General features: G+C 39.0%; 1 protein-coding gene across 3 annotated transcripts in view; it reads right to left on the bottom strand.

Annotated features, from left to right (window-relative positions):
• PRKAR2B (protein kinase cAMP-dependent type II regulatory subunit beta) overlaps positions 1-24,946 on the bottom strand; it is a 169,915-nt gene that overhangs the window by 21,123 nt on the left and 123,846 nt on the right. For all 3 annotated transcript variants that reach the window (XM_065554177.1, XM_024110212.3, XM_005292360.4), the window contains exons 3-4: positions 14,696-14,748; positions 13,183-13,266 (exon numbers count right to left, since the gene is read on the bottom strand). In XM_065554177.1, coding sequence (XP_065410249.1) covers positions 13,183-13,266; positions 14,696-14,748 — 137 coding nt within the window. The remainder of the gene's footprint in view (positions 1-13,182; positions 13,267-14,695; positions 14,749-24,946) is intronic.

Here is a 24,946-nt window from a genome sequence, read left to right as displayed (position 1 = left end):
TGAGAACTATGTACATGCCAAATTTGAAGCTCTATTACAAAGTGGGTTGAAATAATTTAGAATTATTTAGTATATTTATATAGTATTTGTTTCATTAATACAGCTCAGTGGAATTTCTTAGGCCATTCAAAAATAATTACACTTTGGACTGAGAATAAGTGTATTAATGTCAGTCAGAAAAGGAACATTTTTGAGAAAGCGACTGGAAACATGGGTTTCTATCATGACAGCATAACTTAGAATAATATAAATACCCTTTTTTGATAGAGAAAGAATCATTGCCATCCTCTCACACTAAGGGATAGGGAAGAAATCAGGTTTTCCTAGCAACACATCCACAGTTGATAGTGAATTCATGCACAAAGACTCCTGGCTGACACAAAGGACTTGAATATTACAGTTCTTGTCCAAGATATTGTCTTTGTTTGAAATGTTGTGGCTAATGTACTTCACCCCAAAATCTTTGTTATAGCAGGGGAAGGCAAAAAGACTGGTTAAATTGCAGTAAATTCACAAAGTAACTTTACTACCTATTCCAAAGCAAAATGTATATGAGCATCCATAATTAGCCTGGATACATAATGGGGGAAAAAAGCCTGATTATTGTCTCAGTTACACTGGTTTTACTCTACTACAACTTCAGTGGAGAGATTCTTGATTTACATGAGGGTGAGATCAATCAGGATCACAGACTTCAGATGGCAGCAAAGAGAGCAGCACAGTGAGGCTGTGTCTACACTAGATTTTTTTTCTCTCTCTCAAAATTTCACACCATTGCTTCTTTCAGTGGTACCAAGAGTGGGAGCACAAGTGTATACCAGCTGCTGGTGGCCACACGTATTTGTATAATCTACACCTATTCTGAGCAGGATTAGACAATACAGTGGTTAAAGTGCTGGTAGACAGTCCATTCTAGCGCTACCACTCCCCCCAGAGCTGTACAGAGGTACCAACTGTGGCAAATTTTAAAAACAAAAATATCTAATGTAGACAGTCTAACAATGCCTTTGAGCACTCTTTTTAATCTCATGACATACAAGATCTGTCTTTCTAATCAATCAAAATCTATCATTCCCTGTAATTATAACCTCATAGCACAGAACTAAGGAAACATTCAATATGTAGGTGGTTGTCATTATGACTGACAACTACTGAAAAAACATAGGATTTATTTTTAGTTCTCTATTCACACAATATGCAAATTGGCTGCATGCTGAAGTAAAATGGCTCTGACTCACTGGAAAAATAACCATTCTAACACAAATTGATTTTATACATTGGGGCAAAATTGTTTGTTTGATTCAAATTAAATCATATTTGATCTCATACTGCAAGAAGAGAAGTTACCTGTTGCATTTGGCATTGAAATATTCATGAGAACAACATCTTCAAACAGCTGTTTCAAAACGTTATGCTCTGCTGTACAAAATGAATAGTCTAAAACTTGGCAAAAATTATACTGGGAGAAAGAATTTGCACAGTTGTCCAAATAAGTTGTCCAAGTAGAAGTCTTGATGGTGAAGTAAATACAGACTTCGATACACAACTTTTCCAATGGCTGTTAGGCATGCCTCTTAATTTGTTAATTAGTATTTTTGGCAAGTATGCCCAGAGGGCGCACAGTTTGTGCAACTTCTAAATACACCTCTACCCCGATATAACACAAATTAGGATATATCGCGGTAAAGCAGCGCTTCCGGGGGGGGAGGGGTACGGCGCACTCCGGCGGATCAAAGCAAGTTCGATATAACGTAGTTTCATCTATAATGCGGTAAGATTTTTTGGCTCCCAAGTACAGCGTTATATCGGGGTAGAGGTGTATAAATATCCATGATACATTGGGGACCATGTGTTGTCATTTCAACTTTTTAGTGCCTTTAGGAACAGAGAATAAAAGAATCACTTGATATAGTCCCATATAGCCACATTTTAGAAATTGTATTAAGACAACAATGTACAGTTATAAGCACACTTAGGATTAGTCTACATTATCGTGATGACTGTCAAATTTAGTGCAGTGTTTGGATGGCATGAAGTAAATAAGGGATCGGCCACACATATACTGAATATTGTTCAGTATTTGGTTTTTAACCACTGCCTCATTCACTAACCGCTATCTATCCTTTAATGTGAATGAGGCAGGACTCCTGTGGAAAAGTTAGTGTAGGATTATTAAATTAGGACTGTATCTCTATGTATGTGAACAAGTGGCTGAATTAACACTGCACGGGAAACTTAAATACTGGCATCTCCTGCTTTTGAGTGCTTGACTTTGCAATCTTAGCAACACTGCTTTTACATAGTTTGGGTTTTTTTACTTTATATTTAAACATACATAAAATATGTCTGTGGCTCATGGCGTCCCTGCACAATAAAACAGACACAAAATGAAACAGCAGGAACTCAGAAGAGTCAGAACTTGAACAAGAAAGAAAAAAACCAGAAGTGTATGCAGAGGTCTAAATTTAAAATAATACTGTATACAAGTAGGAAGTAATGATACCTCTCCCTACTTCAAAAAGAGGTACTGTGAAGAGGAATTCATTCACGTGTGCAAAGTACTGACGTACTACTGTGATGAGGAAAACAGAAAAGCCAGGAGGAAATTTTTAAAAACCCATATTCAGTCCAGCACCTGGATGAAGTGTAGCACACTAGGCATGAGTTACATACCAAATGCTGGGGATGAAAAAGTCTTGAACTGCCTCATTCACCGAGCACTATCCATTCTGTGCACTGAAAGAGGCCTGGGCCCTGTAGGAAAATGTTTTTTGCTAAAATTGCATCACAAAAGTTGACCTGCAACTTATACAGAAGTCAAACTAGCAATATAATGCGGTAGAGCTGTGCAATTCTCGCTTAGTAGAGTGTCTAAGCTCTTTATGCTCCCCAGAGCTCATTTACATCCAGGAGTTTGGCTCTCAGGGCAAGACGGGTTGCTACCCCCCAGCTCGTAATTACCATTCATGTGTGTATGCTTATGTTCACACCTAACTGGTGTATCTGAAGATCAATGATTCTTTTAAAATGAGTTTTGCAACAAAATTGTATGTATGTATAAGCTCAGTAACACTGTTATAGGTAGTACAAACGAGAAATATATACATCAAAACCCTATAGCATAGTAATTTTTCTATTGTTAGTGACATCTCCCTAGAACAGTATATGATGCTTTTTTCCAGGTCAAGTAAAAAATTACAAGTTTTCGCTCCTGGACCTTCTAACTAGTTAATCTTAGTATCATGTTTTAAGTACCATCCTGAATGCACACATTGCATGGACAAAATAATGTTTTAGTCTCAATTTCCTTTCAAGTCAGGAAAATAAATATGGTAACTATCTCAAGGGGACTGTGAAGACATTTCTAATAGATAATAAACAGCCATTGAACATAACCAAACTTTTACTGTATTTGCTATATATTCTAGATGGATTAAAAACCTAGTCAACAGGAGTCCTTGGATAGGGGCTCCTGCTTCAGATAGGAGAGTGCTTATGGAATGTGATTTGCCCTTTGGAAATGCTATTTAGTTGCTCTTTTTTAAAACAATAGAGAGCCCACTAATTTGCCACCATTGGGATACCTGTGTATCTTGTTAATGTCACTTCATAGATTTGGTAACATGGGCCCTTCTGAAAGGGGGGAGAGAGAACAGTGCTCTCCCCACTGCACGTCTATTCATCAAACCAGCTGGTCCCAAAGAAACACCAGCATTTAAATTTGCCGATACAAACTCCCAATGCCTGACCCAGTGATGGCAGCACTTTTTCAACCCAAGCAGGATAGAAAGAATGGAAAGTCATGACCAGTACAAAGACAGAAAACTTCCATGAGTCCAAATTTACTTCCCTACTACTCATGTAAAACAAGATATCCTGGATTTAAAGGCACTACCCTATATGTACAGTTGAAATGGTGCTTGCACCAGCCAATCTGGAACAAGGAGCTGGGCTCCAACTTGACTATTAAGGTAGGTGCCATGGGCACCAGAAGTCTTGGATGAGATGCTGGGGGTGTGAAAAAGACCACGATAAAAACCACGATAGGAAAGATGATCCAGTGATTAGGGTTCTTGCTTTGGACTTAGGAGATCTCAGTTCAATTCTGTTCCATCCCAAACTTCCTGTATGACCTTGAGCAAATCACTCAGTCTCCCTGTGCCCCAGCTCCCCAACAATAAAATGGGGATAACAGTAGTCCCCTACCTCACAGGCATGCTGTGAAGATAAATACATTAAAGATTGTGAGTTCCTCAGATACTATGGTGAGGGAACCATATAAATACCAAAGATTGATAATCAGTAATTCCTTTACTCCAAAAAGACTCAGTTCACACAGTTCTTTGATTCTGTTCTTCCTTTCAACAACAATTTTACATAATCTGCTCACAAGTTAAAATGACATCCTGTCATTTACCTTTCACTCACTTTGGACAATTTAAGATTTCAGCATCGAGTAGGATTCAGTAGAACAGTGGGAGGGAAAAGAGGCACTCAGAGCCAGGGTAGGGAGCAAAACGAGGAAAAGAAAATCATGGAGAAAGGTGAACAGAATGGCAGGAAGGTCTGGGGACAAAGGACAGTTTTTTTCTTCAGCAACTCATGATCCTTCTAGATCATTAATGACGGCTTCTTGGAGCAGCTAGTCCTGGAACCCACAAGGGGAGAGGCAATTCTTGATTTAGTGCTAAGTGGTGCACAGGATCTGGGCCAAGAGGTGAATATAGCTGAGCAGCTTGGTAATAGTGGCCATAATGTAATGAAATTAACATCCTTGTAGGGAGAGAAATACCAAAGAAATGCACCATAGTAGCATTTAACTTCAAAAAGGGGAACTACACACAAATGAAGAAGCTACTTAAAGGGAACATAAAAGGAACACTCACAAGAGTGAAATGCCTAAAAGCTGCATGGAAACTTTAAAAACACCATAACAGAGGCTCAAACTAAATGTATACCCAAATATTTTTAAGAGGATCAAAAAAAAAAAAAAAACCAACATTGGCTAAACAACAGAGTAAAAGAAACAATTAGAGGCAAAAAGACATCACTTAAAAATTGCAACTCAAATACTACAGAGGAAAATAGAAAGGAGCATAAACTCTGGCAAGTCAAGTGTAAAAGTAGAGTTAGACAGGCCAAAAAATAATTTGCAAGGCAACTAGCAACACACACAAAAACTAACAGCAAATTGTTTTTAAGTACATCAGTAGCAGGAAGTCTGCCAAACAATCAGTGGGGCCACTGGACGATCGAAGCACTCAAGGAAGACAAAGCCATTGCGGAGATGCTAAATGAATTCTTTGTATCGGTCTTCACCTCAGAGGATGTGAAGGAAATCCCCATGCCTAGGCCATTCTTTTTAGGTTGCATATCTGAAGAAGTGTTCCAGATTGAGGTATCAAATTGATAAATTAAACAGAAGTATGTCACCGGGAACAGATGGTATTCATCCAAAAGTTCTGAGGGAATTCAAATATGAAATTGCAGAACTAACAAGTGTGGTATATAACCTATCACTTAAATCAGCCTCTGTACCAGATGACTGGAGGATAGCTAATGTGATGCCGATTTTTTAAAAAGGCTCCAGAGGCCATCTTGGCAATTACAAGGCACGCTGGTTGAAACTACAGTAAAGAACAGAATTATCAGACAAATAAATAAAACACAGTGTGTTGGGGAAAGTCAACACCATTTTTAAAAGGGAAATCATGCCTCACCAATCTATAAGAATTCTTTGAGGGTGTCAACAAGCAAGTGGACACGGGTGATCCAGTGAATATAGTGTATACTGTACTTGGACTTTCAGAAAGCCTTTGGCAAGATCCCACCCCAAAGGCTCAAGCAAAGTAAAGCAGTCATGGGATAAAAGCGACAGTCCTCTCATGCATCAGCAACTGGTTAAAAGATAGGAAACAAAGGATAGGAATAAACAGTTTTCACAAACATAAAGAAGTACTTCTTCATATAACACACAATCAACCTGTGGAACTCATTGTCTTGGGATGTTATGAAGGCCAAGATAGCTCCAAGATGGTCAGGGATGCAACACCATGCTCTGGGTGTCCCTAAACTCAGATTGCCAGAAGCTGAGACTGGACGACAAGGAATTGATCATTCAATAATTGTCATATACTGACCCAATAGCATATCTTGAAAACTAAAGCCAATCAACAATTTTAAGCATCATTTTCGTTCTCAGTGACCCAGAATTAGTAACGTTTGACTACATTTATTTCAGAAGCATTTTGGCTGTAGAGCAGTGTAATCAGCTGAACATGAATTTCCTGTGTGACGGTTGGCCAAAAGAGTTAATGTGATCCTGGGATGCATAAAGAGGGAAGTCTCAAGTAGGAGCAGAGATTATTTTACCTCTGTATTTGGCACTGGTGCAATTGCTGCTGGAATACTGCATCCAGATCTGGTGTCCACAATTCAAGAAGGATGCTGATAAATTGGTGAGGATTGAGAAAAGCCATGAGAATGATTAATTGATTAACAGTGATTAACATGCCTTGTACTAATTGAGCTCCTTGATACTAGCCATTTAGCTTAACAAAGAGATGGTTAAGGGGTGATCATGATTACAGTCTGTGACGCGTTGGATCACAGAAACCCGCTTGGGAGCTGCCACCCAGTGTGCAAAGACTACCTCTGCTCCTGTTTTCCCTGCCAGCTCAGGACTCCAGCACCCTGTCTTGCTGAGCCAGACACTCCCGTCTGGCTCCAGTACAGACCCAGGGTCTGAATCACTTGTCCCAAAGCTGCAAGTTTACCTGAAAACAGCTCACAGTAGTGTGCTTTAGCACTCAGATGCCCAACTCCCAATGGGGTCTAAACCCAAATAAATCTGTTTTACCCTGCATAAAGCTTATGCAGGGCAAACTCATAAATTGTTCGCCCTCTATAACACTGATAGAGAGATATGCACAGTTGTTTGCTCCCCCAGGTATTAATACATACTCTGAGTAAATTACTAAATAAAAAGTGATTTTATTAAATACAGACAGTAGGATTTAAGTGGTTCCAAGTAGTAACAGACAGAACAAAGTAAGTCACCAAGCAAAATAAAATAAAATGCGCATATCTATGCCTAATCAAGCTGAATACAGATAATCTCACCCTCAGAGATGCTTCAGTAAGTTTTTTCTCAGACTGGACACCTTCAAGGCCTGGGCACAATTCTTTCCCCTGGTACAGCTCTTGTTGCAGCTCAGGTGATAGCTAGGGGATTCTTCATAAGGCTCCTCCCTCTCCTTGTTCTCTTCCACCCCTTTATATATCTTTTGCATAAGGCGGGAACCCTTTGTCCCTCTGGGTTTCCACCCCCCCTCACTGGAAAAGCACCAGGTTAAAGATGGATTCCAGTTCAGGTGACATGATCACATGTCACTGCAAGACTTCATTACTCACTTGCCAGCACACACATATACGGGAAGACTCACAGGTAAATACAGCCATCTGCAGACAATGGGAGTCATCAAGATTCCAAACCATCCTTAATGGCCCACACTTTACATAATTACAATAAGCCCTCAGAGTTATGTTTTATATTTCTAGTTTTAGATACAAGAGTGGCACATTTCTACAAATAGGATGATCACACTCAGTAGATTATGAGCTTTGTAATGATACCTTACAAGAGACCTTTTGCATGAAGCATATCCCAGTTACATTATATTCACTTATATTTTTATAAAACCATATAGACTGCACAATGTCACACAGTCTATATGCACCTATAAGGGATACAAATATTTAATAATGGGCTCTTCAATCTAGCAGAGAAAGGTATAACATGATCCAATGTCTGAAAGTTGAAGCTAAACAAATTCAGACTGGAAATAAGGCAAATTTTTAACAGTGAGCATAATTAACCATTGAAACAATTTACAAGGTTCATGGTGGATTCTCCATCACTTACAATTTTTATATCAAGACTAGATGTTTTTCTGAAAAATATGATCTAGCAATTATTTTGGGGGAAGTTTTATGGCCTGTGTTATACTGGAAATCAGACAGATGATTATACTCGTCCCTTCTGGCCTTACAATCTGAATCATTGCTTTTAAATATTTCCTAAAAATAAAAGGAAATTCCCAGACAAAAATGTATTTAAAATAGATTAAGAGCTGAATAGATATTATTAGCCACCAAAAACTCCCTTCTTCCCATCCACAATACCTCATCTATAATCACAAACCTCTCCTTGCATACTGTCATACAGATCTCAGAGTTACCATCTCATAGCCAGATCATCCTTCATTCACCACGTTGTTCACAATAAAACATTCATACATCTCGCCATCTAATCACTTACAGTACAGGAAAAAATTCAATTCAGGTAGTCTTAAATGAAGTAACATTTCACTGGCAGTTTTGCAGAAACAGAAAAAAATTACTACAATAAAAATAGGTAAAAAAGTCTAGTTGAATAATATAGAAAGCATCACAAGAGTGGCACAGAATAGTTACAAAGTAGAGTTTAAGATACCTAAAAATTTCACATAGCACAAAGTTCTTTGTCTGACCTATTTTATATAATATATGATATCAAGTTATTCAACATCAGTGTAGAAAGCTGGGAGGAGCACACAGAATCCCATCCAATTTGGAGGGAAAATCTGGCACAGGGTACAGCTGAACGTGAAGCAGCTTTGATCCAGAGGATGGATGCAAAGCGAGAAAGACGAAAGCAATGTGTTGTAATCATGGACTCTAACTCAGACAACACATGGATCTGTGAAATCTGTGTTGCTCTTGAATTGGGCTACTCAGCCGCCGTGGGCAACAGGGGGACCCCCGCAGCTCCCCGTCTGCCATGGCAGCAGGGGGACCCCCACAGCTCCCCGCCCCCATTTTATATACACAAAACAATTAAGCGTAAACTCTATGCCCTTATAGCCCACTTGGGACTTTAAGGTTCACATGTCAAAGGCCTCTATCACCCATTTTTTTGTTTCTTATTACCGATGACAGAGCACTTTAATCCAGTCTAAGATTGTTAGCTCCCTCCTGTAACATCTGCTTATAAGCAAAACAAAAGATATTCCTTTTTCAATACCAATTGCAGCTGACTCAAACTCCTAAATATGCTTGAATATTAATTAATATTCTCCTTAAGTAACCCTCTTAAGCACATAATTTACCTTTGTTCCCAGATAGCTGCAACTGCCTCTCAAATAACCGCACATCTCCACTAAGCAGGCTTAATGATACTTCAAACATCTTTGAAGTCAACCTGTGTAAGCAAGCCAAACCGGTTGGCTCCTCCCAGCACTTTCCAACACTGACTGTGTAAACTAAATACTTGTTTCACCTCAGAACAATGGCAAAGTGTTATTTAGATAAAGAACAGCAGCAGTGATGTGCTACAAATATCTATTTTAACAAGGGTCTTCACCAAAGTTGTCGCTGTAGTTGCATACCAACAGTACTTGCAGACAGAATGAACTAATGTAACTATTCATTTGCTTTCTTGTTTCATCAGAAATGCTCTTCCAGAACTTTATACAAGGAAGAGACACCAGCAGTTGGCAAAGAAACATATTAAACTACACTTTGCTGGCAGTTATACTTTGTTTCTGAAAAATGTTGGCGTAATACAGTGTTCACTCTGTGTAATTTAAAGTTAGGGGTGGAGTGACTGTGATGCTGGCAGACCAGGTGTCAGCTACTGCCAAGGCTGTAGGCATCATCTGAGCACTGACACATGCATAGCTGGAATCCAGACCAGCTCACCTGTATGTTAATATTGTTCAAGATAGCTGCTGAATTTGTAAAGACATGGTTAGTTTTTAGACTTTATAAAATTCTTGTAAGTTGCTATATGCATTAATCTTACTTATGTCTGTATCCCATGTTATAAGGAATAATTTACGTTTTACTTTATAACTGTCAAAAGGCCTGCTCTGAACTTGTGAACTCAGGCAGGAGGAGTGATTCCCTCACCCATCAAGGAGGACTATCAGAACTAAGTGGGCCATTGTGAGGCATCACGATACAAAGACTTTGCTAATTGTGCCTACACAAGCTATATGCAGTAGTGCTTGTCAAGAGGGAAATAAAGATAGCTGACATGAATATTTTTCATCTCTTTGCTGTTTGGACTCTGGCAGGGCTGGAGCCAGGAAAAAAAGCAGATCCGCAGGGTCAAGCTGGATTAGCCCTAAAAGACACTCAGAGCTGACAGACTATCATCTCTCTGTCACCTTTTGGAATCACAGGCTGTACTTATGTGTGTACATATGTTGCCTGCTCTAACCTGTAAATAATTCATTTATTTTTCCTAGTTACTAAATCCTTAGTTAGTTTACTATAGGATTGGTTAAAAGTGTTGTCTTTGGTGTGAAATTTAAGGTACACATTGACCCGAGGTAAGTGACTGGTCTCTTGGGACTGGGAGCAATATTTTTAATATTTTGTGATCTTTGTTATAAGTGACCATTTATCACTAAGTCCAGCTTGCCCAAGTGACTTCTGTGCCCATGGGGGACTGTCTGTGACTCCATGATCAGACTGTTATAGTACTTCAGGAATTCACATTTGTTACTGGGTTGCTGAAATATAATTACAGAACATACCACCAGTTTTGGGTGTCCAGACAGCATGACAGTGACAATGTCGTGAGGGTGTAAGAATTTTTTGTTTTTTGAATATTTGCAATTTAATATAATCCAGTCCACTCCTAAAGTAAAATGTGCATATATAATGAGCTTAGTCATCCCTGACAGAGATAATATAATTATATCCAGGAAGGAATAAACTACATCACTGGCATGGAAATCCTCTTGACCTTCCTCGCATTTTGGTGGCAACAGAATTTTAACAAGGAGCTCCTGGAAGACCCAGACAGCCCCCTACAGCACAACACTGAATGTCAAGTCAAAGAGGCATATCTGGTGCATTTTGACATCAAACAGCCTAATAAATTTAATATAAAATAAGTCATACATGTAAATAAAGCTAACTGTGTAACAGGATACATGCCCTTCAGACGTTCACCCAGTCTATACAAAGTGGCTGCAGATATCAAAGCATTAAACCTGTATGCGTGAAAATTAAATGCCCAAAATCTTGGTTAACACAAAAGGAAGTTTGCCCACTGGTGCCTAGTGTCCTTCCAGAATGTGAAGGGCAGCTAAACTTAAACCTCTGAACACCAGGAAAGGAAGAGTTAAAGTAATGCAAATTTAAACTTCAGAAAAACAGGAAATAAAGTGTTACGTACAGGCCATCTCCACAATGCAGCTTAAGCTCTGCCCTCTGGAGCTGGCAATAGCCACTGAGAATGGTTCAGTAAGGGGGCTGCCATAATAAGTAGACATGAGGAAGTTCTAAGAGAATGTACTACTATTTGTATTGTTTCAGAGTAACAGCCGTGTTAGTCTGTATCCGCAAAAAGAAGAACAGGAGTACTTGTGGCACCTTAGAGACTAACAAATTTATTAGAGCATAAGCTTTCGTGGACTACAGCCCACTTCTTCGGATGCATATAGAATGGAACATATATTGAGGAGATATATATACACACATACAGAGAACATAAACAGGTGGGAGTTGTCTTACCAACTCTGAGAGGCCAATTAATTAAGAGAAAAAAAACTTTTGAAGTGATAATCAAGCTAGGCCAGTACAGACAGTTTGATAATAGGTGTGAGAGTACTTACATGGGGAGATAGAGTCAATGTTTGTAATGGCTCAGCCATTCCCAGTCCTTATTCAAACCGGAGTTGATTGTGTCTAGTCTGCATATCAATTCTAGCTCTGCAGTCTCTCTTTGGAGTCTGTTTTTGAAGTTTTTCTGTTGTAATATAGCCACCCGCAGGTCTGTCACTGAATGACCAGACAGGTTAAAGTGTTCTCCCACTGGTTTTTGAGTATTTTGATTCCTGATGTCAGATTTGTGTCCATTAATTCTTTTGCGTAGAGACTGTCCGGTTTGGCCAATGTACATGGCAGAGGGGCATTGCTGGCACATGATGGCATATATCACATTGGTAGATGTGCAGGTGAACGAGCCCCTGATGGTATGGCTGATGTGATTAGGTCCTATGATGAATCTATTCAAGTGACATCATCATAGGACCTAATCACATCAGCCATACCATCAGGGGCTCGTTCACCTGCACATCTACCAATGTGATATATGCCATCATGTGCCAGCTGCTGGAGGACTGTTAGGGTTGAATGTAGACCCTGTGTAATCTATGTCACACTGCATCAACCACGGCTCAACGCCATTCAGGGAGGTGGCATCACTGCTGCTGTAACATGGCGCTTACATTGGCAGGAGACAAATTTGAGTGTGGACACATGCATAGCTAGGTCATTACAAGGCAACTCATGACAACCTAACTTTGTAGCTTAGATCAAGCCTTAGATTGTATACTGTTTGGGGCAGGGACCTTGCCTTATGAGGTTTCTGAGAGGCATTTAACACACTTTTGGATGATATAAAACAAACAACATCAGAAGTAACTTTCTTAAAGTTTTGTAATTAATTGATGTGCATTTATATGTATCAACACTTTTTAATCTCTTAAAACAGTTTTTAAACAAGCCTCTGAAAGGGCAAAACATTTTACAATCATGTTAATGTATTTCACTTTCACCCAATATCAGTGTTATGTTATTTGGTACTAAAGGAAAGTACTGTGCTCTATACACCTCACACATTTTCATAATACTTTTCCTTTTGTGAAATGTGCATCTATACAGCTTACAAAAAGCTCAAGAGAAGCAGCAGCAAATCTATTATTACCTTACAACAGGGCTAGGCAACCTATGGCACGCGTGCCAAAGGCGGCACACGAACTGATTTTCAGTGGCACTCACACTGCCTGGGTCCTGGCCACCGGTCCGGGGGACTCTGCATTTTTATTTAAAATGTTTAAGAAGCTTCTTAAACATTTTTAAAACCTTATTTACTTTACATACAACAATAGTTTAGTTATATATTATAGACTGATAGAGACTTTCTAAAAACGTTAAAATGTATTACGGGCACGCGAAACCTTACATCAGAGTGAATAAATGAAGAGTCGGCACACCACTTCTGAAAGGTTGCCGATCTCTGCCTTACAAGATGTAAGTTTGTTGCAAGAATGTTTATATCAAACTCTAACTGAATTAAATCTTATTGACACTACTAAATATTGCTCACTGTAAAGAATCTCTTACCGGATCTAGGTTCTTAAAAAGAAGAATGTCCTTGCAAGCCTCTTGCAATCTGTTTCGTTGATCATCTGTTTTGGGGTAAATAATCTGAAAAATATAATAGAAATTCCTGAATTAATTTTCTTTTCTCAATGCAGAACCTTAAAAATGATCATCATAAAAGAGCACATAGCTGAAACGCTGAACTAACCCTGCTAACAAAGTTTATATAATAGTATGACACCCTTGGCAGCATTCTTGCCTCAAAACCCTAAGGACTTGGGTACATATTCAATAAAGACATTACACCACAGCAGTGCTTAATTTGTAAGGAAAGAGGTGCCAAGGCTCAAGCAATTTTTTACATTCATAACTGATGCACCAAGCCCAGAGATACCAGAACTATGAACAGCCAAGCCTATGGGTGCCAGGGATTTAGCACTGCACCACAGTATTAGGGAGAGCAGCACTAATCTGTTTGTGCTTATCCAGCCACTATACCATTAACATCCAATTCATTTTTGCAAACCCTCATGGGATACCTTGAGAGTTCAAATTTTGTTATCTAAAACAACTTACTATTGTTCTCAGTTTGTTTTTCAAACATATTGTGGTGATATGTAACACCAAAGTCATGTGTCCCATTGGAAATGTTTTTTATTTGCCATGAGTATTTCCCATATCATTTCCCAACACTTTGCACATCAGAGCTGGGTTAATTTACATCAGAATTTTCACACAGTAAATAACAAACTGCATAGCATCCAAGCAAGATACAGATATACTAAATTAGAAAAGAAGACCGGCCCATCCCAATTTAGTAACTTGATTGGCAACCAAATTGTTTGTTTTGTTCACAGTCTTAAGAAGGTGTAATGAAGCTTCATAGCTAGAACACCATATGTAAGGTATCACTTTTAAATTACTTTTAAAATATTGCAATCAACTGATATGAGGCACAGCTTCAAAAATTGCCTCAAAATCATACTTGTACTACTTTATCCTCAAAGTAAATGTAATACTTTGAAGGGGTGACTTACTAATTTGTTAAAAATATTAGTTTTGTTAATCCAAACAAATAACTATTGCATTTCTAAATTAGAAAATAGCTATGCAATTTTATCTTTATCTAAATTAGAAAATAGCTATGCAATTTTATCTTTCCCCCCCTGGAAAGATATTGATATTGCTGCAAAATTATAAGGCTATTAAGTGACTACTTTCAGAGCATAGGGCCCTTTGGGCAAATATATCATTGAACAAGAAAGGTCTCATCAAAAAACTAGGTATCACAGGGAAGATCACTCAAAACATTTTTTAATATTTTTTAAAATTGGGCCCTACACAGGGACCTACTATAGGAATTAAACGGATGACAGTTCTTTGGAACAAAGTCTCATATACTATCAAAGAATACTGAAAAAGAATAGTTACATTGGTTCTATAACTACTATCATCAGTGACCTCTTTTTTTTATTTATTTATTTCTAATGCCTGAAAACTGAAAGGTAAGCATTTCACCCAATGAGTTACATACCCTTGACTCAGTGTCGTCCTCTTCTTCATCAGGATTGTAAGCTTCTGCACATACTAAAACAAAAGAAAAATGAAGAGTTTAAGCTGATTCTCAAAAGGCAACATATTCTATAAGCATTTACAGAAATAATAATAGGAAACACACCACGTGCAATACTGAATTGTAGTAACTGATAATTTCTCTCTATTCTTTTCCTGTTAAGGGCTACTATTTCATGAAGCATATTATTGTTGTTAAATATTTATATTACATTAGTGTCCAGAGATCCAAACCAGGTGTGGAGCTCCACTGTGCTAGGCACCCTACAAACTGCCTACAATGTCCATTTTATAAAACTTTACAGTTTCAATAATTTAACGAGCCCAATACAACTCTCTATGGAATCAACGGAAAGCCTCCTGCTGATTTTACTACAGTTGGATTGGGTCCAAAGTAAATGGAAATATGCCCATAAAAAGGAAACATTAAATCTGTTGAACAACTACAGAATTGTCTCTCTAAATAAACAAAATATTCTTATAAACAGTGTTATGGTAGCTGTAGTATTTCAGTGATGACTGAGTCAGGTTTTAGGGTAACCTATTTACTTAAAAATAACTCAAAGTAAACAGCAGTGATATGCTGTAAATCTAGCATGGCTGTATGCTCTGTCTCACACTCTGCAAGTGGTTTCTGTCTGAGAGAGTTAGAGTGTCAAGAGGAAGCATAGTGCAGCACTGCATAGTGTCTTGCAGCATGTATAAACACAATAGACTCCCTGCGACAGTATAGCGTACTTCCCATTTCCCCCCGACCTCCAGTTCTCTACACTAACAGATTCTAACAAAAACATTTATTTAACTTGATATCTTTTATGTTATTATCACAGTATCAACAGGTCTCAGTCAGTCTTTTCAGACAGTTTAACAGCCTTCTAGATCTATTGAGAAGAAAACTGAATTTAGGCTTATCTATGTTTTAAATAATCTTTTTAGTCTCTTCACACAACCGGAAGCTGAAGCAATCCATTAAGGTATTTTTGTCCTTTTAGTGTATCTGTTCTCCCTTCACTCTTCCTTGATATATGTTCATTCTCACTCTGTCTCATTCTTAGGTCATTAGCAGGTTCCTTCAAAAAATGGTTTCCACTTTCTATCATAACTGACTACTGATGATGTGACGTTTCTTTAATAACTGTAGTTTGTTCTGGCCAATGCAGAATCTATGGTTTATTAAGTGATAAAGGCCTTGTTCTTCTGTTATAATTTTGATCTGTCAATCTTTTTGCCAGGACTAGAGAGTTATCCGTCTTCCTTTGGTTAGGTCTTATATCTTGTAATTGAGTATGTATATGTTTATTTTATAACTGTTCAGCCAGTGGTTTTCAACACTGCAGAAGCATCGCTCTGTAGTTGAATGGCACTAAATGTGCAATTTCTTTTCCATCAATTGCTTATTTGAGCTACTTCTTCACTCTACAGACTCCACAATCTACTAATTCATTTGCTTGTGGGTATTTCAAGACGAGATATTCTATGCTGAAATTCATAAATTTTATACTCTATTCTTGAGCTGTGGTCCATTGCGTTATTATAGTCCATGAAATGTCATGATGTGCAAACATGGTTTTAACATTCCTGAACACAGTTGATGCTGTGGTATCATAAAGTGTCACTACTGAAAAGTTGCTAGAAAGTTGCTCCATTATGATCAGGAGATCATGTTTTCCCAATACAAACAAATCAGCTCCGACTCTGTCCTATGGGATTACAGGTTGCCCATGCAGTGTTAAAGGTTCTCTATGTTGTGCATTTCTGAACTCCAGACAAGTTACACACTTCCTCACTATTACTCCGATACAACTATTAAGCTGTGATCAGAATACACTTCTAGAGCTCTTTTTTGATCAAGTCATACCTAGGTATCTTTCATTCCATTCATGGCTGATAGCTTGTATTACTTTTCCTTTCTAGCTCATCCCATATTCCTGGTTAAAAAGCACATGAAGCTTTTATCATACTCACATTCACTGCTACTGCTCACTCCAGATCATCATTTTATGTAATAGTCACCATAATTAGCCATTCTATTCTACAAAGCATCCCTAGTTTCATGTGATACAGTATAATATGTATAATTATCATGCAAGTACTAAAAGGAAACAGAATATAGACAGCCACCATTTTTCCCCACAGCTTAGTTTGACAAAGTAAAACTGTTAATTTAAATCTTCCAATTGTGTACTATCTTGTATCACTAAGCTCATTCACTGAGATGGACATTCGAACACACAGAACCCTGAATAAATCAACAAGGCTAGGATTAAAGAAAAATTCCAAAGAAAAAGATGAATTACTGAAGTGTATTACATTACCAATACCACACATGCTGGGAATTGCATACAAGTGAAATATATTGCCTTGCCAGGAGGAGGATTTGGGCTTTGTAAATTACGGTTCATCCATTCATTCAAGGTGAAATCCAGAAAGTATTTCACTGATCACTATATACAGTATGTTCTATCTTATAAAAACAAATGGAAATAAAATTACTTCAGAAATGAATAAATTTCTACATTAAAATAAATATATAGCTCACTTACACTCAGAACATAGAAAAGGTAATATATATACTATTTATATGGTAGCTATTCATCCTCTTGCTATACTGAAAAATTAAGAGGATTTCAATAACTAAATAATTAATGAGACTGTATGTAATTCATTACACTAAACATATGGAGAAAGAAAAGTCAACATGCTTTCACCATTGGTAAGCACTACATTTATGCATACTTTGCATACACAAGAAAATATTATTAGAAAGAGATCATGGTGTATCACGCTGATCGTTTTAAATAATTTTTCTACTCCACACTGTGAGTAGGGAATATACTTCCTTTATAGTTTACATTTAATCCTTGCAATATTTATTATCAGTTTCTGACTTCCACTTTGTCAAGTTTGGATTTTTTTAAATTCACACACACACACACACACACACACACACACACACACAATTCTCTTTACATACTTTGTCTTTAATCTGTTCAGAAATATGTGGTTAATTGCAGCTCACAGTACTACAAACATAATTTATTTACTGATTCTAGACATTTTGGTACAAGAATTAGTTACAATAAAATTAATTGCACAGGAAAGTTTCTTAAAATCATATCCTCATTATGGAATAAAAACGATAACAGTAACCATTAAAGCATATTTCACACTTCCAGAAGTTCATTAGTGTAATGGAAGAGCTATCACTTACTAAAGGAATCACTCAGTTTCTTGTATCAAATGACTATCAAGAAATAACTCTATAAGATAAAGGTTGAGTAGTGTTATGTAACGTGTATTTAAGGCAGCAACATTATCATATAAAAGGTTCCAACTGATTACTGGTGTATAACAGCACTTAGTGATCCAAGACTCCGCGCACAAGATAGTGTGTGTACAGACACCATGGGCAGTGGCCTTGGAATGCAGTTATAGTCAGAAAGAACAGCAACGTCGATTTAGCAGGTCTGGTGAAGACACGATAAGTCGAGGGCAGAGCACTTTCCTGTCGACTTCAGTACTCCACCTCTCCTAGAGGCAGACGCTAAGCTGAAGGGACAGCGTCTCCCGTCGACATAGCACAGTGTAGATACCGTTTTAAGTCAATGTAAGTTACATCACTCGGGGGGGGGGGTGTGATTTTTCCATATGCAGCCCACAATGTGTAATAAGTTGAGAATCACTGACTTTTATACTGGGGAAATTCTGCACCACTGCACATGGGCAGAATTCATGTGCCACACAGATTTTTTTTTTTTAAGCAGAAAATACATTCTGCCAGAAAGGTGCTGCAATTATGTTTTTCACCCACCAGGGGCCACTGTGATGTCACAACAGAGCAGCTGCTCCCAGGTGGGAGCAGACCAGCTGCGGATAGGGAAGAGAAAGAGGCTGCCTTCCTCACAGTGCCCTGCCTGTGGGGCCAGGTCAGGAGGAATGGGATGGGGGGGAGATGGACAGTGTGGGGCACATGGGGCTATTCAAAAAGACTAGTGGGGGAACAGACTGGGGCAGGAGCTGAATGGGAGTGGGGGTGCAGGAACATATGGGGATGGGGCAGATGTGTCTGACTGAATGCGAGAGGCTAGGGATCAGTTAGGATCTGCACGGGGGAGGCTCCCTAACAATCTCTCTCTGCTCAAAAAAAAAACCCTGTTCCATACTTCTCCCACCCACATCCAACAGCCCTCAAAGTTCACCCCCAGACTCCTTCCCAGCAATGACTTCCCTCTCCCTCAGCTCATCCATTACCTCTGACTCCCCCAAGTCTTTGCACTGCTTCTGGAGGGTATGGTAAATAAGTTTCTGTTTTATAGTTTCAATGAATTATTACTCAGAACTCTATATTAATATGCCTTGTGAAGTGTCTATTTGTCAAAAAACATTTCCTGAATCTTTTTTGTTGTCTGTATTGTTACAGACATAGTTGCTGACACGTATTTTGAAATAAATTACTAAAATAATTGAAACTGGCCTGATTATATTGTGTTATTTTGACAAATAAAATATCCAGAATTTTAAAATATTTGTTCAGAATTTTTAATTTTTTGGCGTAGAATTCCCCCAGGAGTAATACTATATATCATAAAATGGTTGAAATAATTGAAAGCCAAAAAGTATTAAAATATTGACAGTTGATTTTTACTGAACTATCACATGGGTGTCAAAAGCTTTGGTGGTGCAATAAGATTGCAAGAGATGGACATAAATTGTATATACAACCAGGCCACCCTAAGATGGAGCAAAGTGGTGCTTGATTTGCAAATAGGTCATGTCTCTTTGGGATTTGCCACAATGATGATTTAATGAACAATGTAAATGTTCATAACAAACTATTTAGATAATTTCCACTATATTTAATGACCAAATATATTACAATAAATAGAACAGAAAACTAATCTAACCACTTACTACAAAACTACTACAGCCAAAATTTTCAAACCTAAGTAAGAGTGATCTGATTTTCAGAGATGATAAGCACCCACAATTGACTCAAGAGGGAGTTAGCAATGGAAATATCCACAACTGACAAGGATGTCAGAAGTGGAGAGAGTGAGAAAATGGTAAATATTGTTACATTAATGAGGAAGTAGAAATTGACATTCACATTAATAACCAAAGCAACCATGTGGTTTTCTGTTGCACCTATCCTTGCTTCCCCTTAAATCCACAAGTGCTTCCTATCAACTCTACTCATGTCATGTCTTAACCTAGACTGTAAAATATCTGGAGTGTAGCAAATTGTTTTTTGTTGTTAAACCAGATGTACTTTGTGTGTGTGTACACATGTGCTGTATCCACATAAAACAATAGGATTTCATGAGAGACTGGATATAGGGGACATGATAGAACAGGCATGGCCAAACCACAGCTTGTGAACCGCATGCAACTCTCTTTTACGGTTAAAGTGCAGTCCACAGAGCCTCCCACACTCCCCCCTTTTCCGCCTACCAGACTGGCGGGGGGAAGCTTCAGACGTCTGACCTGCGGCAGGCTGCTGGGACTAAGGGCTTTAGCCCCATTGGGGGGGGGGGGGTGTTGAGGCAGAAGCCACGCACCCTGGTAGGCGCCACCCTGCAGGGCAGAAGCCCCATGCCCCAGCAGGCACCGCCCCGCAGGGCAGGTTGTGCGTGTCTTGCGGCTCTTGAACATTTGAAGATTATTGTATGTAGCTCGGATGGTCAGAAAGTTTGGCCACTCTTGTGACAGAAGATTAAAAGAGGACACTGAGTTTACAAACCTGACAGACAGTAAGGACAGTGAACTTAAGAGAAAGAAAAAGAGGTGGAGGACAAGTAGTAGAAGATAAAAAAATTGTTTTTGGAGAGAACATGTGTGAGATCGTGGCAAGACAATCAAGAGATGTCAGAAGAAGTAAGATGCATGACAGGCTACCTGGAACTAAAGTAACTTTGGGAATTATTTGCATAAAAGGGACAGCTAGAACTAAGAGAACATGTAGCGGTGGAAGAAAAGATCAAGAAAAAACCTTACAGGGTTCTGACAAGCGGGGGCAGAGAACAGGCAGATGATGCATTAAAGATGCTAAATGAAGGAGCAGTCAGCAAGGTAGGAAAAGAACCTAGAAAGCACAGGAGTCACAGAAGTCAAGAAAAGAAAGAAAACAGCTAACAGTAGAACTAAGTCAGCAAACAGGTCAACAATTAGGACAAGTGCCATTTTAACTTATCTAGAAGGATTTTTGAGACAAAAGGGAAGCAGTAGTTAGGGAGGCTAGAGGGACTGAAAGAAATTGAGGTTTTTGTTGTTGTTTTTTAAATCCAACACAACCAAATGCTTGAAAACTGAAGGAAGTAGTCAGAGGACAGAAAGTGGCTAAAGGTATGGATGAAGGTAGCTGCCAAGGATGACAGGAGATGAAAAGTGATGGGTTCAAGGGAACAGAGATCAGATGCAGATGATAAAAGGAGGCCTCATAGTCAGAGACCAATGTGAAGAATGAGCAAGTTGGAAAATGGGAAGGAAGGAGATGACGAGAGAACTTGCCAACTATTATCAAATTTTGTTTTTGTGGTAAGAGAGGGTTAAGGAGGCAGGGATTGTGTAAGAATCATAGAATATCAGGGTTGGAAGGGACCTCAGGAGGTCATCTAGTCCAACCCCCTGCTCAAAGCAGGACCAATCTCCAGACAGATTTTTATCTCAGTTCCCTAACTGGCCCCCTCAAGGATTGAACTCAAAACCCTGGGTTTAGCAGGCCAATGCTCAAACCACTAAGCTATCCAAGTTTGAGAGATAACTGAAGCTGATCTGAGCAAGGAAGCCTGCAATGAATATGGAGCTGCTCTGTAATATTTATGAATAATGTATGTTGACTTGGTTATTGGGACGGTGATTTCTGCATGAGTATTTTGTCTTAAGCATTTCTCATCAAGACAGGAAGGAGAAAATAGGTCAAGATGGTCACCTAACAGTTGCCACTTCAGAGTTGTTTGGGACAACCCCAGAACTACTGGCTATATAACAACTCTGGCTCAGTCTCTTACCAGCCTGCTTAAATGTTTTGACCCAGTAAAGACAAAAGTCCACCAACACTTGAATAAGCCTCATTCAAAACAAAGAAGATGGATTTACAAGCACACTCTCTTGGAGGTATGGGGAGAAGCAGACTGAAAAAGACAGTCAGACACAGGTATCCATGGGGAACGTCAGAAGAAGATAGGCCTCCCCAGGTGGCCATTATGGGAAGGGAGAACATTATGTAAGACAGACATGTTCAGGGGGTTTGTGGTTTTAAAATAATTTGTTCTTTAATGCTTTGTTCAGACTACTAAATAAAATACTCTGATTTAAGAAGGCTGTTGGTCACTATATCCCTGGTTTCAGGTTCCTGAAAGGAAGAAATGCAGGTGCTTCAAAATCCAGTCAGACCCTCAGGGAGGCAAGCAGTTGGTATTGTGACAAAGTCAGGCCAGATGGTTGCAAGAGGAAGGCCGATATATTAGCCCTAGAATGTTAAAGGCCCTTTTTCCTACAAGCTGAGAAGGGGTTACCTCAGGTCAATTACAGACAGCTGAATCCAATTGAGGGCTGCCTGAGGCCTTTAAAAACCCCCTTCTCTGGGGAAAGGAAGGGAGAGAGAGAGAGAAAGACAAGCTGCTGCCAGGCTAGTGGCAACATGGAAATAAACTACTCCATACAATCACCTGGTATGCCCCTTCCCATAGCGGAGATAGTCAAAACTGAGTGCCTGCTAGGGGAAGGACTGACACCCCAAGGCAACCAACAGGACAACACCTGTCCCCAGCAAGGGGGGCAATGAAAGGTACCTGCCTGGGTTTTTGTTTGAGACTGTTTCCTTTTTTTTTTTTTGGTGGGGGAATCACCCTTCGACCGACCCTCAGGCCTACCCTGAAAATAAACCAAGGGAGCACGGAAGGGGGAAGGCAAACCCTGCCTGAGTAGGGCTCATTACCCAGGCCCACCACTGCCTGAGGGGGAAGTGCTAAGGCTGGCGAGAGAAAAGAGGTGCCTTGCCACAGATATACAAGGTACAGTAGCCAGGTCCCGGTCGAAGAGGGGAAGTCTTGTGTGATTCCACCCTGTGACAAGTAAGGAGCTAACACCTATGGGCCTGCACTCACTAAAAACAGAAAGGAGGCAAGGTGCAGCTAGCCATGTAACCATGACAAACCCATTAACAATAAAAGGAATAATATGTGTGCACTTCTTTGGAATAGAATGGAACCTCTTATTTGGGGAGGAAGAAGGGTGAAAAAAGAATACATTTATAAGAAAGCTTGCAATGCATGATTGTTTATATTTTATTATAGGTGGCTCTGGTAGCAAGACCTCTAGTTAAATTTGCCTAATACTTTTCATTATAATATTAATTTGCTTTAATTTACTTAAAACTTGATTAAATTGTGGACATTGTTTACAATTAGCTTTGCACTGGTATTTTGGCCCTTTTATGTCTCATACTGCTCCACAAGCACTTCTCTGCCCAATTGAGCAACACCATAGATAGATTCCAGACAATGTCATCCATGTTTTCCTCATGTGGGAAGATGGGAACCATTATTCAGAGCAGGGGTTCCGAGCCTGTTTTATATCACAACACCATTCCTATATAGCTAGGACTAAGCAACATGCAAAAGGAGAGGGTGGTCACCATCCCTAAAAGCGTCACAACACTGAAGTTCAGCAATCTTGAAATACAGCAGCAAGGATGGAGGAGTGTAAGTGAGTGGTAGACACCACTGATTTGGTTGACAGTGTATGCTCTCTACACACATGCACCTCATACATTATTTTAAAGCTTATTATGTCCATTTTAACAATGAAGTATGATGTGGAACTATCAAATGGTTCCATTACCCCAGAAAAAGTGATAAACAATGACACCATCAACACATTAAAATGACCACTTTGAAATATTTGCATTTGTTTCTAGTCGCTTAATGACTATGTGTTATTTCAAGACATAAAATTGGATTTCTTTGTGGATTTCTCAAACCATCACATCAATAACCTAAAGGGTTAAAAAAAAAAAAATCTAAGAAGAAATTTGTACTAGTATCACTGAAATGTAATAGTGCTTGTGACATTTCTAGTCAACACCATTATCATCATTTTGTTCATCATTATGATCTCTGTCATGAGTACATGGGTTACCATAGTCTTCATTGCCTTAGCATGTACACAGTTCTGTGCAGGGAAGATTATTCTGACTATAGACACAGTTGATTGTTCAATGACTCCTACTGTTACATGCACAAATAAGGTCTTGAAGTTCAGGTGCCATTGGGCCCTTGAAGAATACAGGAATTAGTTCACCATTCTCATTTTTCATCCATATTGCAATGGTGATCGAATATCTGGCTTATCTATGTGTGAAGATATCCAAATCTTTGTTTGACAAGATGCTCTTCTGACATGCTCTTCAAACTGTCCTCACATGGTGGGAGTTCAGCCAGTGACATGTCCTTTTTAATGGCTAGATTGAGGCATAAGCAATTCAGATCCCTGTGGGACTCCTTTTCTTTCTTGCCCTGGTCATACAGCATTGCTACCAACTTTCTTGCTGCAGAAATTGTGGCTTGTGCTTCATGCTCTCCCAATTTGGCAAGATCTCTGAAGCGTTATCTAATGTGTTCCATTTTTGGGAAGTAGTGATCAGCAAGAACCAAAACATCTATATCAGGTGTCATAATTACTATGGTTCCTTTGACACCAAAAGCCATACTGGCACATAAAGCACACAGGAGTTTCCTTGTGTCTGCTTCCTCCTGACTACTGTAGAAGTCTTGGGCTTCTTCAACACCTTTACTGTTTATGGACTTTGCCATTGGAAAAGCCTCCAGCAAGGAGGAGTGTTTGTGTTGGGTGAATTCTTACACTCTCAAGTGCATCCATATATTCACAGAAGAATTTACAAGTGACTTGTTGGATGCCATGTTCAGAAACTTTTTGCATTGAGGCAACAGGGCATCCACCAATCACCTGGTATTTCTTGCATCCAATCTTAAATCCTGTTCAGCGCTGTCTTATTACAGTTTTCACAGAGCTACTGTTGTCATATCTATCAAAGATTTTTATAATAGGATTAGCTTTGTCAAATCCTCTTAGGACCTGCCTCAGTATTCAGCGGCCAATTCATCAAACTATGGAGTTTGTCTTCAGCCATTATTTATATGCCAGTCATGGCATCTCTGATGTACACTGTGGTTTCTTTGTTGCATACTTCATG

The sequence above is a fragment of the Chrysemys picta genome, chromosome 1 (assembly GCF_011386835.1).
Source record: "Chrysemys picta bellii isolate R12L10 chromosome 1, ASM1138683v2, whole genome shotgun sequence".
NCBI lineage: Eukaryota > Metazoa > Chordata > Testudines > Emydidae > Chrysemys > Chrysemys picta.
Note: the sequence above shows the minus strand (reverse complement) of the source record. Positions and strands in the feature narration are given on the sequence as shown.